The following is a 14,835-nucleotide window of genomic DNA, read 5'->3' on the forward strand; positions in this document are numbered from 1 at the left end:
AGATGGCGCTGTGGGCATAGGAGCCGGGATACGCCGCGCCCGACTCCGGAAAGGACATCCCGTGGCCCCCAGGGACGAATGTGAGCGGGTCTGGCTCCCCAGACGGGGAAGCGCAAAGTTTGCGGCGCAGGCAGTATGCAGCGCGGCCCTCCTCGGTGGATCCGGAGGTGCGGCGCGGGAGCTTGATCGGCCCGGGAGGCGGCCGATATCGAGGCCCCGGCTTTGGGGCCTGGTCCTGATCGGCGCCGGGGGGAGTATCGGCCGGGCTGGTTTGGGCCCTCTCGCCTTCCCCCCCTCCCACCTCTGCCTACGATCTCCTGCCTGGCTGGACTTGACCTTTGGGTGTGGGGGCACCACATCGTGGGACTGAGGCGGCGGGCTCCTCCTGGGGGGCACTACGACGGCACTGGGCAATATGAGAGCGCCGACTGGGGTGCAACACTACCTGAGGCCCCGGCTTTGAGGCCTGGTGCAACCGGATGCTGGTAGGAGGTAACACGCATCTGCAGGGGAGACCCTTTTGTGAGGGGGGCATCTTGGATTGGATATTTAGACGGCAGCGCTGCGGTGGCTGACCCCAGGGGCCCGTCTCCCCCCTCCCCCCACACGTGCTGGATAAAACACTGCAGAGGGCTTGCTGCTCCCGGCTATCGGGGGCATCTGGTGCCTCTGTTTTTCCCCGCACCGCCCCCCCCCATCCCACTTTTTCAGAAAGGCGCATTTGACCCCATGACTGCTGATGACACCTTCGGGGACTGTGATGGTTCTATGGCCCGGAATGGACTTGAGGGATTAGCCGGTGATGCCCATTCCCGACGGGCGTATGTGATCATTGCCATGTGGACCTAGAGTGTCCCCAATGGACGATTGTTGTTGGGGGGTGAAGCCTTAGATTTAGGGTGCTGCCAGGAACGCATTCTTTCCCTCGTCGGACTGCTAGGGGGTTTGCTCCACGTATTTGGGATTGTGTGGAACCGGCGGACACTGCTGACGGATTGGCCCCAGTACTTTTGCAAGCCACCTTGTTTGCCACATATGCCGACAAAGAGGATGGTGATGGGGGGCAGAGGTTCGAGGGGCAACCCACAGGTGCAATTGGACAAGTTCGCCTGGACCAAGGGGACGGACAAGAGGGACTCGCCTAGAGCGGAAAAGGTAAGAGCAGGGACGCCGCCAACCCCGACAAAGGAACCAACACTCCATGATGTTCTGGCGGCCATCGGGGACATGCGCACGTCTATGGATTCTGTTACTAATGAAGTCTCCCTCCTTCGTGCAGATTTTAAGCAAACAAATGAAAAAGTGAAGGAGCTTAAAGTTGTGACGGCAGCGCTACAAGAGGACACCTCTGAGTTGCAGCAGCAAGTGTGAGACCTGGAACAGAAACAAACCTGCATGGCACAGCAGCTGGATGACTACGAAGGGAGGGCCCATAGAAACAATGTACGAATCCTTGGGGTTCCGGAAAAAATAGGAAGGGCCTACTGCCGACCTTTTTGTAGAGGAGCTGATCGTGAAACATCTGAAGCCCAAGGCCCTCTCCGCCTTTTTCTCCGTCTAACACGCTCATAGAGTGCCGGGCGGGCGACCCAAGCCTGGGGCCCCGCCGACACCCATAATTGCGAGAGTTTCTAATTTCAGGGACAGAGACAGTATCCTCCAGGCCTCTAGGACTGTCCCACCGTTGAGGATCGACAACTATGAGGTCTCCTTCTTTCCTGATTTCACGGCGCGGGTCCAGGCACAGAGACGCAGTTTTCAGGCAGTCAAACAGGAACTCCGCAACAGGGAAATCAAGTACGCCATGCTTTTCCCGGCCAAATTGAGAGTGGAATGGGATGGTAAAACATGGTTTTTTGACTCTCCAGAGGTTGCCTGGGACTGGCTGGAGGGTGCACAAAGGTTGGAGACGCAAAAGGAGGCCGGCGCAACAGGTCCAAACGACAGGAAAGTGAAGAGTCTAATGCTCAAATGGCGGAGGCTGGGATGGAAGCCAGCGGACTGGACGAACAGGAATGAGAAATGACATTGTCCACCTGATGGTCTAACATGTGCGGTGACACTTGCAAGTAAAGGGTGGGGGGGGTATGTTCTCCTGGGGGGGGGGGGGGGGAGTAGTGGCCTGGCCGAGGGGGTGTCCACGGGGTCTGATTTAGTTTGATGTGAATGTGTAACAGGCCTAATCTGCGTTCTCTATAGACATGTTATGATGTTATTCTGATGGTTGTGTCCTTTGAAGATAAGCACTGATTTCTTATGTTTACAGTTTAAGCCACGGGTTGGAGAGGTCTGCTTCTCCTCTGCAGATTTAGCATGGTTTGGGCTAGTACAGGCCCTCTGCCTTGCTGGGGGGTGGGCAGTTTGAGGTCCACAGGCAGGGGAGCAGGGAGGGGGGTGGGGGGGGGGGGTGGGAGTTGGAGGGGGGATGGTGGGGAAATTGACGATATTGATTGCAGAAACACTGAACAGCTTGCATTTTCATTGATACAGGGGGGTGGGGATTGCTATGTTTTTCTTTTTGGTTTAGTTTTAGGTTGCATTTTAGCTTTGTTCATGGTGGAGAGCATGTGGCAGGGATGGGCTTTCAAGGCGATGTTGATTACAATGGCAGAAGAGGAAAGGGGTGACTCGGAGATTGAAGTTACTCCCCCGGTCCAAACTCTGCTGCCTCCCATGACCCTCCTTACCTGGAATGTGCGCGGTTTGGGGGATAGGAATAAGAGAGGATTAGTACTGCAATATATCCGCCGTGCTGCCCCAGCGCTTGTATTTGGAGCACCGCGCAATTACCTGCGCCATAGCCAGGTGAGGTGGAGTTGTACTCTCCTGCCAATTAGGAAGGAGAATGGAAACCTAGGAAATACCCAGGGGATATTAATTTTTATTCTTTTTTCACCTTTTATGAGCGGTAGCGATCTATTTGGTCCTGAAGAATGCAGCGGACACCGACTTGGGTCCTTTTAAATACAGAAACATTTGACATAGTAGACATTTGTTGAAACTACTAGACCATCGCACTGATTTTATTACCTTGGAAGCAGAGAGGTACTAATTAAACATATTTTCCTCTTTCCTCTCCAATTTTAGCTTTTTTTCACCTTCACACATTTTCTCACGCACTGCTGTACAGTTACTTCCACTTGCCCTGTTACTTTAAACTCACTGGGCCACCCATTACTACAATCGATATTCATATCTGAATGGGCATGAGCTATTACCCTTCCTGGTGGGAAGGATCCCAGATGATAAGGGCGGTACGGGTCGTAAACTGATGGGTATTTTTCACACAAGGAAAGTATCCAGCTGATTTAGCCCAATCCATTCCCCCTTAGTCAGTTACATGTTAAGTTAAAAAAGTGTACTGGTTTGACCCACAGCTACCTTGTGGTTGCTATATGTATTGTAATTGGGGGTTGTAGCTGTGCCAGGTCGTTAAACATCCCCTTAGTCCCTCCTTTTCACTGTTTTGTTTCTGTCCTAGGCAGCAGTTACGCCTTAAACAGGCGGAATATACGGAGTATCAGCGGGCCCAGGTCCGAGATCGGCTTTTGCGATCGCAACATACTGTCTATGAGATTGGGGATAAAGCGGGGAGGCTCCTGGCCTGGCTGGACAGAAAGGAGCGGGCTCAGAGGACGATAGCGCAACTCCGCACCCCATCTGGCATGGTTGTTACTACGCCTGTGGCTATCGCTGATACCCTGGCCGACTACTATGAAAAGGTTTATACCCCCACCACCCATATGACAACGGAGGAAGCGCAGACATATATTCAAGATATAAGAATGCCATCACTAACTGACGCTGACACATTGCTCTTGGACTCAGACTTTACGAAGGACGAGGTCCTGCTCGCAATACACTCCTTGCAGTCGGGTAAGGCCATGGGACCGAACGGTATCCCTATAGAGCTTTATAAGCGCGTCTCGGATCTTGCGGCTTCGCCTCTTTTGAGAATGTTTGTTGATAGCCTGAATGCGGGGGAACTGCCACAAGATCAGCAGACAGCCACGATTATTGCTATACGGAAACCTGGTAAGCCTCCAGACGAGTGTACGTCTTATCGTCCGATATCGCTGCTGAACGCAGAAGCAAAGATATTGGCCAAAATGATAGCAAATCGCCTGACCCCGCACTTGACAACACTCATCCACCCGGATCAATCCGGGTTTATGCCAAGCAGAAGCACTGCGCTGAATTTGAGGCGCGTCCGTGCGGTAATGGCACAGATACCTAGTTTATCAGTACCGGCGGTGATTCTGTCCTTAGATGCCTGAATGACATGGTCGAATGGCCGTATCTTTTTGCGGTTCTTCAGCATCTGGGCTTTGGCCCCAAATTCTGTGCTTGGGTAAGAATATTGTATACCAAGCCTCTTGCACATGTGGTGGCAAACGGCCACATTTCCAGAGATTTTCAACTTGGCCGTGGCACGCGTCAGGGGTGTCCTTTGTCACCTCTGCTTTTCGCCTTAATCCTGGAACCCCTGGCGGCGTGGATAAGATGGGACCCCATGATTAAGGGCCTTAGCTGGACGGAGACGTGGGAGGATTGTATATCCCTCTACGCTGATGATATCCTTCTTTATTTGACCATGCCCAGGCGATCAATAATAATCCTCCTTAATATTTGCGAAATCTTCGGCAGGGCTTCGGGATATACCATCAACTGGTCTAAATCGGTCTTGTATGTTCTTAAGGGCCCCCCACCGTTACTCCCGACTGATTGTCTGTTGGTGATCACTGATGGGCCATTTAAATACTTGGGGGTCTGGGTGACGCCTAACTCGGACACCTTTTTTCAACGTAACCTAGTACCCCCGCTTGACCGTTTCCGTGTGGATGTAAAGCACTGGCACACCCTACCGCTGACCCTTTTGGGGAATGCAGCATTATTTAAAATTATGACTTTACAGCGGCTACTATATATCCTTGAAAACACTCCGTATCTTGTGCCTTTGAAATACTTTGCATCGATAAATACACTGGTTTCGTGTCTCCTTTGGGGGGATAAACCGGCTTGTGTTTCCAGGCAAAAGTTATCTAGGGGCTGGTACGATGGGGGCATTGCGCTACCAGATATTCAACTGTACTACTGGGCGGCTCAGTTAAAGATCATAAATCACTGGCTTCATGCTCCACAGTCTGGACCGGCGTACAAGGCAGATAGGTACGATTTGGGTGATGGAGGGGTTCTAGCAACGTTATATGATGTTAAGAATGCGGCGGCCCTGGTGGGACCTACGGCCCATACGGTACGGCTGTGGTACTTGGCGTCGGCTCGCCTTAAATGTAAAGGTAAGATCACGCAGATGACGCCACTTTGGTAATCGCGCCAGCTTGGCCAACTTCGCAATAGTAAGGGATTTGAGGCCTGGGATCTGATTGGTATATTTGGCAACGGAGCGCAACCATTACGTATGATCAACTGATGGAACAATATGATCTGGCGCCTACGGAGCGCTTCAGATATTTACAGGTTAGCCATGCCCTCCGATCGGTGATTCCTATTGGTGAAGAGTTGCCTAAATCCACGCCGCTGGAGGACCGACTGCTTACAAAGCATATGCCTAAAAAAGCGACCTTGTTAGTGTACCGTAAGCTGGTCAATAACTTACCTGACCTCACTGCGAAACTAAAGGCAGCATGGGTGGTGGAGATAGGTGAAATGGATGAGTCCGATTGGCAGACCGCGCTGTCCTCTGCCAGGGAGGTGGCTGTGTTGTCTAGGCTCCGATTAGTGCAGCTAAAAATTTTGCACCGAGTGTATTATACTAGGGTCACTCTTCACAAGATAGGGAGGATTACACATCAGTATTGCTTGCGGGGATGCGGGGAAGAGGAGACCTTCTTCCATGCTATTTGGGACTGCACATTCATCGTCGGATACTGGGCCAAAATTATGCGAACTATATCAGAAGTAGCAACGGTCACACTGGTTCCGGAGCCGCGTTGTTGCCTGCTTAACATTTGGGAGCCCAACGACTTATGACACCCCATGCAAGATTGGGCCACGCTTGGTATTATGTATGCCAAGCTAAACGTGGCTAGGGCGTGGGGATCCCCCCAGGTACCAGCGCTCAGGGACTGGTGTGCTGATCTCGAATATGCAATGGTGGCAGAAAAAGCGGTGTACTTGAATCGAAAATGCCCGCGGAAATGGACCTGGGGGGCTTGGAACGAGTATAGAGGATTCATTTGTGACCCTCCGCAGCTGGACAGTGACACTGACTCCGATTAGAGGGGAGGGGGGGCGGGGAGGCTCGGGAAAGGGTGACGGGGATGAAGTACTGCCATGATCTTGGTTTGTTTTTCTTTATGTGTCACTTTATTTGCCCTTTGCTCATCATTTGCTTTATCCTCACGAATGTCTGACAAAATATGTTTTATTTGAATGCAATCATTGTTTTTATGTCTATAAACAATAAAAAAAAAAAAATTTAAAGCAGACATATCTGTATTTTTCCTTTTTTAAGAATAATCCCCTATGTGCGGCGTTTATGCCTTGGGGATTAGGATGTTGGTTTCCGACAGGCTTCTCATGCCGAGCTTTCCAACATGAAAAGCCTGTTCTAGCAGGGCCTCCTTGCCAAAGCGGCCTCCGGTGCCCCCCTGGTAATCACTGCACCGAGTGGCAAGCACTGTCAAGTGCCTGCCACGTGGAGCAGGGATTAACAAAAACACCCATTTCTCTGTAAGAGCTTGTGCTACAGCCGGTTTACGGCCATAGCACAAACTCCCATAGAGAAATGGGAGTGTGCGACCGCACCAGACTTGTTTCCTGCCGGAGAGAGTGCGGGCCGGAAATAGAAAATTAACTCCCTTCATACAGTCTACCGGGCAGGGAACACAGCTTTGCCCATACATGATGAGATATGAAAAAAAGCTGCCTCTGCCCGGGTGGAAGCAAAGGGCTAGATGTAGGTAATTTAGATTTACCGATTCTAAAATACCGAATTTTACTGATTCGGTATTTTAGAATCGGTAAATCTGATGTGGGTAATAATTCGGTATTTTTTACCGAATCAGTAAGATACCGATTCGGTATTTACAGAATCAGTAAAAATACCGAATTGCAAAGGGGGACAGGGTGTCACTTTGACACCCTGTTGCACCCCTGTAACTGGCTTGTGCGCCATGTGGCACACATACATGCCCTTAGGGCACAGCTTTCCAAACTTTTCATGTTGGTGACACACCTTTTTGTGAGAAAAAAAATTCAGGGACACGGTAACGCGAGGAAGCGCAGCGAGAGAGCCCGAACCACCTATGGTGGGTTCAGGACCCACACACACATAACCCACCCCACACACACCCCACACACAACCCCACACAACCCCACACACACCACCCCACACACCCCACACAACCCCCAGACACACACAACCCCACACACACACACCCCCACACCCTCCCCCCCACACACACCCCACACAACCCCCCCACACACAACCCCACACATACCACCCCAAAGACACATCACCCCACACACACACACCCCACACACACCCCACACACACCCCACACACACCCCTACACACACCCCACACAACCCAACCCTACACCCCCCCACACCCCACCCACACACACCCCACACACCCCACCCCACACCCCCCCAACACACACCCCTACAGGCACACCCCACACACACCATGCCATTTTCTTTGAGAATTGTGACGTTAGAAGGTTTACCTTTGGAAGAAACTATTCAAATTATTGATGTTATATTGTTCCACCGGAGGGCCTCGGGCGGGGAGAAAACGACGGACGTCGGCCCGTCTAGCTAAAAATATATAATTTCCTGACACCTATCACACACAGGCTCAAAGTACTGTAACTGCTGCTCATGATGCACACTTGTATTTATATTAGAGACAATAAGCACACTTGTATTTATATTAGAGTTAATAATGCTAAAGACACTTGTCTGCTTTTTGGCATCTCTTGTGCTTTAAAATTCTGGTTGATGCCCCCTTCCTTCCGTTCAAAGGCCGAGAACACATCTGGCTGATCAGCTCACACTCCTCCTGTTCTCTTTTCTTATTGTCTGCTCCTCTGAAGCATTCCCCAAATACAGACGTGATCCTCCCGGCCCTGGTGTCTCCCCAGCAGCAGGGCTCTGTGGACACACGGGGGCATGCACCAGTCCTGCCATGCACAGCTGAGCCACTCCAAGACACAGGGGGCCCATGGACAGATGTGCAACACCAGGGCACACGGGGTCCATGCATAGCTGTGCAACCCCAGGACGCACGGGGTGGGGTCTTAGTCTTTACAATCGCCCGTTAACAGGGACGGGCTCCGCTCAAAGATTTGCAGAAGTAACATTCAAGCCAAGTAGCGCACAGGCCTCCCACCGAGAGGCCCATTAAGGGCGGGATCGTAAAATGGAGTGTAAATGAGGATAAGAAATACGACGCCCTCCGCCCCGCATCTGGACACCTAGTGCACACTGATGAAACACGGTTAAGCCTACGAGTGCCGTCACTGGCGAGTGTGGCTACTATTCAAAAGTTTCCAGCCACAGGTCCAAGCAAACATGAAGACTGCTTAATTTTAAATGAAAGTACGTTTATTTATTTTACTTAAATAGTTTGATATAGCGCTGGCTAGACCCGAAGGTATCAGAGCGCTTTACATGAGAATCAACAATGTTAACAGAAAAAGATTTTCCGAAGTATTTTAAATGGAAGTACTTTCCAAAACTAACCAATTTGTCAAAGGCTCAATTATCGAACAACGGAGAGCTTGAGGTGAACAGATTATTGATTGCACTTTTGGTGACCTCATTCACGCAAGCGTCCGCCATGTTAAAATTGCATTTATCGACTTCTTGCGTCAACGAGCATTCACTGGGTAACATCAGCTAATTAAGTGGATTTCGGCACCATGCAAGTGTGGACGCACCTCGTAGCGTAAGTTTGTCATGGCAGGATGGGACCGCCTTGGCGTTGAACCACTTCAGGTAGAAAACATGGATGTGGTTACGAGTTACGAGTAAACTCGGACTGGTCTGCAGGACAGGGCCATCGCCAGGGTTAACTCATGGTATGCAGGGATAATATTGGAATAAACGTTTCTAAACCTGGGTGTTCGTACACCACACTTCCTAAAGTTTGTTCCCTTAGGAATTTTTACCATACCCACACCATGTAACATTCTGTCGTGTGTGGCAGCCAGGGACCGCTCACAGCCGCACCCGAGCACTTAACAGGTCTTTAAAGACCTTGTGCATGTTAATAGGCCCTATTAACATGCACAAGGTCTTTAAAGAGCTGTGAAATGCTCGGCAGAGTCGAGCTGCAGGGGCTCTTAGAAGGGGTGAAACAACAACAAAGCTCTATAATAGGGCTTTGTTGTTGTTTCACCCCTTCTAAGAGCCCCTGCAGCTCGACTCTGTCGATTCCCGGCATCAGTCATTTCATCACGCGACACACCTACGGTTGGGGCGCGACACAGTAATGTGTCGCGCCACACAGTTTGGAAAGCTGTGCCTTAGGGCATGTCTGTGTGCCACATGGCACAGGTGTACATGCACAGATGTGCAGGTACACAAGAATTCGTTATTTACCATGCAATTGTATTACATGGTAAATAACGAATTCTAAAGGCCCTGTAGCACTGTTAGAAGTGCTACCTACATAGGAAAATACAGATTCGGTAATTTTACCGAATCGGTAAAATTTACCGATTCTGGTAAAATTACCGATTCAGTAAAATTACCGAATCTGTATGTTTTCAGTGCCCCTACATACCAATGTCAAAATACCGGTCGGAAACGGACGAAAATCGGTATTTTTGGCCGATTCCAACCGGTATTTTGACACCTACATCTGGCCTAAAGTAACAGAAATGCATCCTGCCGCACCCATGAGGGGTTTTGGCTGAAGAGCAGCGAGGGACCGTATGGTGTGTCTCTCACCCATGACCCCCAACATTAAAAAAAGTGGTGGTGCCCTGGGTAGGTAGTGGGGCACCCAGATAAAAGAACAATCTCCGGCACTATGGGTGTAGGCTGGAGAGCCAGCAGGGGCGGCAGGTGCCTTTTGGCTCCCCCGCTGCCCCAAAGTGTAAAGTCTGGGTATTATTCATTGCTCCAGGCAAGTAGCACCACATAATGCCCTGCCAAGGCTTTTTAGTAATATTCTTTGATCCTTGTGCTGCCCTTAGAAGGGGCCGGAGCACCACCAAGCATTTTTTTAAATGATGTGGAAGGCTGCAGGGAGCGCAGCAGCCCTCCAGCAACATTTGGGAAAAAAATCACAGTAAGCCTCCTGGGTCACTGAATATATGACCCCAGGAAAGCTTCCGATAAGTTTTTAAGTACTCCGGGCTGGAGCTGTATGCTCTGCAAGTTACCGTTCAGGGACCTCTTGTGGTTGGTTCTATGGCTGTGCTTTTTGGCCTGAAAAGATCTTTAAAAGGATTCAAAGCATGTTAATCCTTTAAATGTTTTTTTCAAATGCTTCATTGAAAATAATTTATGACACTCACTATCATGAAATATTACAATGTGTGAATTTATAACATATAGTGTAAATAACAAGGACCCCCTGTTCAGAAAATTAATTCAGAGTACAGGGAAATAAACAGTGTAAACTTTGCCAAGTTGTTTACACTGTGAATTTATAACATATACATTTGATTATAGTTGTTCGTGACTTTTGATAAAGCCAATAGGTCCGATTTATACATGTTGATGAGCTGACCCCTTGATAAAGCCAATAGGCCCGTTTTTTATATTTTAGTGTGCTGATCCGTTGACAAAGCCAGTAGGTTTGTTTTATTTAAAAAGAACCCCTTTATATTGTTACATGATATAGTCCGTAGTCAGGCCCCTTCCAGGTGGTGGATACCCGTGGGACGCACAGGGTTTTGGGTGCCTATGGGGGTAGGGTGCAGGGCCAGACCACAGGCCAGGAACTGCACTCAACCCCATGCTGAAGGCCAAATGTTTGTGTAGGTGAGTGCCCAATGGGGTTTGGGTGTCCTGCGGTTATGTCCCAGGGTTTGGGTGTCATGCGGTTATGTCCCAGGCTATGAATTAAAAAAATAACTTCACTAATTTTTAAAAAAGTAATTTACTTTCAATGCAATCTATTTTAAAATGGAGTAATTTTTAATACATAACTAACATAACATTATACTTTAGGTGGGAATTTTTAATACAGCCTTAAATATAATTTGAATTCAATATATTTAAATTAATTAACTATTTAATTCAAAACAAAGTTAATAGTACTGGCAGTTTTTTATGTTTTAAAATAAATACCTACAATTACTTTAGACTGAGAATTAACAAAATTTGTTATATAAAATTCAGTTTAATAAACTTTTGAAAATGTATCTATACTTTACAATTGAGAGACATTTAAGTTTGCGCTTTCGGTAGAGAATGTAGCCTTACGGCTATTGTGATCGACCTCAAAGCTGGGGAACCGGGTTAGAGTCTCGGCAACGACACTTAACATCCTGTGATTTTGGGCAAATCAAGTAATCTCCCCGTGCCTAACAAAAATGAATGTGTCCATCTGTAACAAAACTGGTGCTTATGTAAAGCGCTCTGATACTCGATGTCTCGGTTCTAGTACATGCTATATAACTCTAAAAAACTAAATATTTACTCTGGGAAATAGTGAATAGCTAAAAGTAGTAAAGTTACTACAAAGTGTAAAAGTAAATTTACATGTGTAGATGTATTCACTTGTAAATTTACCTTTGTGATTTGCTCCTCTGTGTTTTTTCATCACTTGGCTATTACTGCTCCTGATATGCCAGATGATCCTCAGACCAATCACACTCGCTTTAATACCTGGCAGAAATCAGCCTTAAATGCAGTGGCTGTTTTAAGCAAATCATGTTTCAAAGAGCTAAATTGTCTGCTTCTTGGTTAACTTACTAAATCAACTCAATTGCTGAGACCAAGCTGGTCTGAAAGGGCCTAGAAATATAGCAACACATCTATATCAGCTGCAAAGAGCCAACATGTCAATGCACTGAGAAATTATAAGAAGGAGAACACCAAAACCAGAACACAACTCTATACTTCTCGCATGATGAGGGTAACTATGCACAATAAAAAATGTTTAAAGATTGTTCAGGAGTTTTCCAGTAAAACCTCTAAATATCTTTATATAAAGTTCAAAATACAGTGAAGAAGCCAATCATATGCTACTGAACTACATTATTTCAGTCTAATAAAAAAGAGGTAATGAAGGATAAGCTCAAACATCTTCATTGACCATTGATATATATAACCGTGAAAAAATAGCCTGCCCTGCATTTACCGTTTGCTTCTGCTGAGCTGCCTGTTTTCCTTCTGATCCATGGAACTGGGTTTCCTTCTTTCCCCAACCCAAGGTAATAAACTTTCCTGGGAATGAGAACAGTTCAAATGAAAATAAGTAGAGAGACAGTTTAGCACAGTACCCAACACATTACTTTCATACCACTCTGCTTCACTGTTTCCAGAATGTTCTTCCTTACACATATCTGCCATCATCACCAAATTGCTATTTCCAAAGATGAATTAGAATTGGGCAGCTGGCATTTAACTTATTCCCTACTGCAAGAGTACATTTTCATCGTTACATACCTGCAACACCATTTCATGAAGAACCCTTTTTTTCTCAAGGCAGCCAACGGAATGGAAGCAGAGTTGTCAATTTTAGACACTTCAGCCTTCAATAGGCCATTAGACAAGGTACCAACTACCCCAATACCGCATACAGAATGCGTAAAGCACCATTGCATTCCTTTAAATAGCAATACATTTCTTTCAGCAAGGGGCAACACACATCTGGAACAGTTTCCTTATAGTTCTTGTCTTTTAAGGGATACAATAAAAGCGGGACAGACCACAATGTTGCTCTATATATTTGAATATTATTTTTCACTAATGTGTTCGGTTTTGATAATCTGGCTATAGTTTAAGTCATGACCAGACAGGGCTCCCCGACAGGGGTCGTTTGACTTCAGGAGTAGGAGGGGAGCCCATGGTGCAAATCCCTGCTACAAACTAGCCTCCTTTAGGGTAGGAGGAGCGGGTGACATCTATGCCTTAAAAATCTTTGATAGGTTCTACTCAAAAAGCTAACTTTGATTGCTCTTTAAATTGTTACATCTGTTTTTTGGGTGTAAACGTATCACGGTAACCACTATTCTTGCCTTAAAAAAGCAGCATTGGTTTTGCTTAATAGTTATTTCAGTCATTGTGTCTAATTTCATTCATTTGGCAATGTCTCAGTCTTAAAAACGCGGTCACTGTCACCATCTCGGTTACTGGGCTTACTATGAGTTCGCTATTAAGAGCTGAACGCATACAGTGCTCTCTCTACACTCCAGGTATGTCTGAACTATGAAAATGCCAAGAACCAAACATCTGGCACCAAGCAGAAATTAATGCTAGGGCACAATTTGCAACAAATCGTCCAGTAGAACACAAAATATGATTCATCTATATCCAACTTAACACAGGATTGCCGAGGAGTTGACTTCCCACTACAACATGCCACACATAAACATCCAACAGTAATGAGTGGACATAACTCTTAAATACATTGAACACAACACCCAGCACCAAGCAATGGACTTCTCTGTCGATCCAGAAGGTGCATTTACAATGCATGGCTTTACAACGCAGTTTTTACATCGCAACAACCTTTACAACTTATTATTTTACATTGAATGCCATTACAACGCATTTTTAGAAACTACGTTTACAATGCATTCCATTACATCGCATTATACCATTACAACTCATACCATTACATAGCATTTAAGCTAAATGTTGGATAATATAGGGGTAAAAATTACTATTCGAACTCCAGTGGGTGCAACAGTAGGGTAAGTGTTGGATAGTGTGGGGGTACTATGCGTTGTAATTGTATGCGTTGTAATGACATGTGATGTAATGCCTGCGTTGTACTGACATGCGTTGTAATGACATGCGTTGTAATGACATGCGTTGTAATGGCTGCGTTGGAATTGCATGCAATGTAAAGGATGTTGCGATGTAATGACTGCGTTGTAAATGTAGTGCAATGTAATGACTGAGTTGTAAAGGTTGTTTCCCTTTATCTAACATGAATAGGAATGCTTTCTAAGCAAAAGTCTAGCAAATCACATCTGAACACCAAAGTTATCACAATGCAGCCTGGATTGCCTTAGATACCATGAATAATGTATGCCTGGCTTTATCAGGGTCAGTCTGTGACCCTGCCTTTCATAACACCGTGTGGGACATAATTCAGTGGAACTATTTACATGCAACCCTGTAGTTGTGTTGGTGTCTTCTGTTATCATGTTTCAGTATGAACGCAGTTCTGAACTGTTCCATAACTCCTGGATATACTATGCATCAGCAGCCCAGCACCTCAGATAAAAGCCAGAATAGGTGCCAAATATTTCATGCAAATTGGTGGGATCCAGGTAAATTTTATAGAAATAAACAACAAATTTTACTTTAAATCTGTTATTCTAGAAGCAAGTCTGGTGTATGCTGTTATGTTTACTCATTCTTCATCTTCAAGATCTCTACCCAGGATTACTTCCCATTTTACTCTCAGCTTGGTAAGGAGCTCAACTTGTGGAGTCTAGTAATTTCCTGTATATCCCGAGACCATTATCTTTCCCTCCACCAATGATAGCATCACCTTAATGGTCTCAGGTTCCCCCACTCTCCTGTTCCACATCAACCGCACTGGTCAATTAGTCGTAGGACAAGAACTTGCCTAGGGGAACCCCATAATCTTGCATTACTTCATCAAAGGTACAGAGAGTTTCCGACTAATAAGACAATCACTAAAATGAATGAACGGCTTTCCCCACAGAGTCA

At 46.8% G+C, this 14,835-nt stretch overlaps 1 protein-coding gene across 1 annotated transcript in view; it reads right to left on the bottom strand.

The window, feature by feature from the left end:
* The window catches only part of ELP1 (elongator acetyltransferase complex subunit 1), a 686,929-nt gene that overhangs the window by 598,875 nt on the left and 73,219 nt on the right, over positions 1-14,835 (bottom strand). The window contains exon 6 of the mRNA XM_086963713.1: positions 12,287-12,372. Within this exon, the coding sequence (XP_086819839.1) occupies positions 12,287-12,372 (86 nt within the window). The remainder of the gene's footprint in view (positions 1-12,286; positions 12,373-14,835) is intronic.

This window comes from Lissotriton vulgaris, chromosome 3_1, assembly GCF_964263255.1.
Source record: "Lissotriton vulgaris chromosome 3_1, aLisVul1.2, whole genome shotgun sequence".
Lineage (NCBI taxonomy): Eukaryota > Metazoa > Chordata > Amphibia > Caudata > Salamandridae > Lissotriton > Lissotriton vulgaris.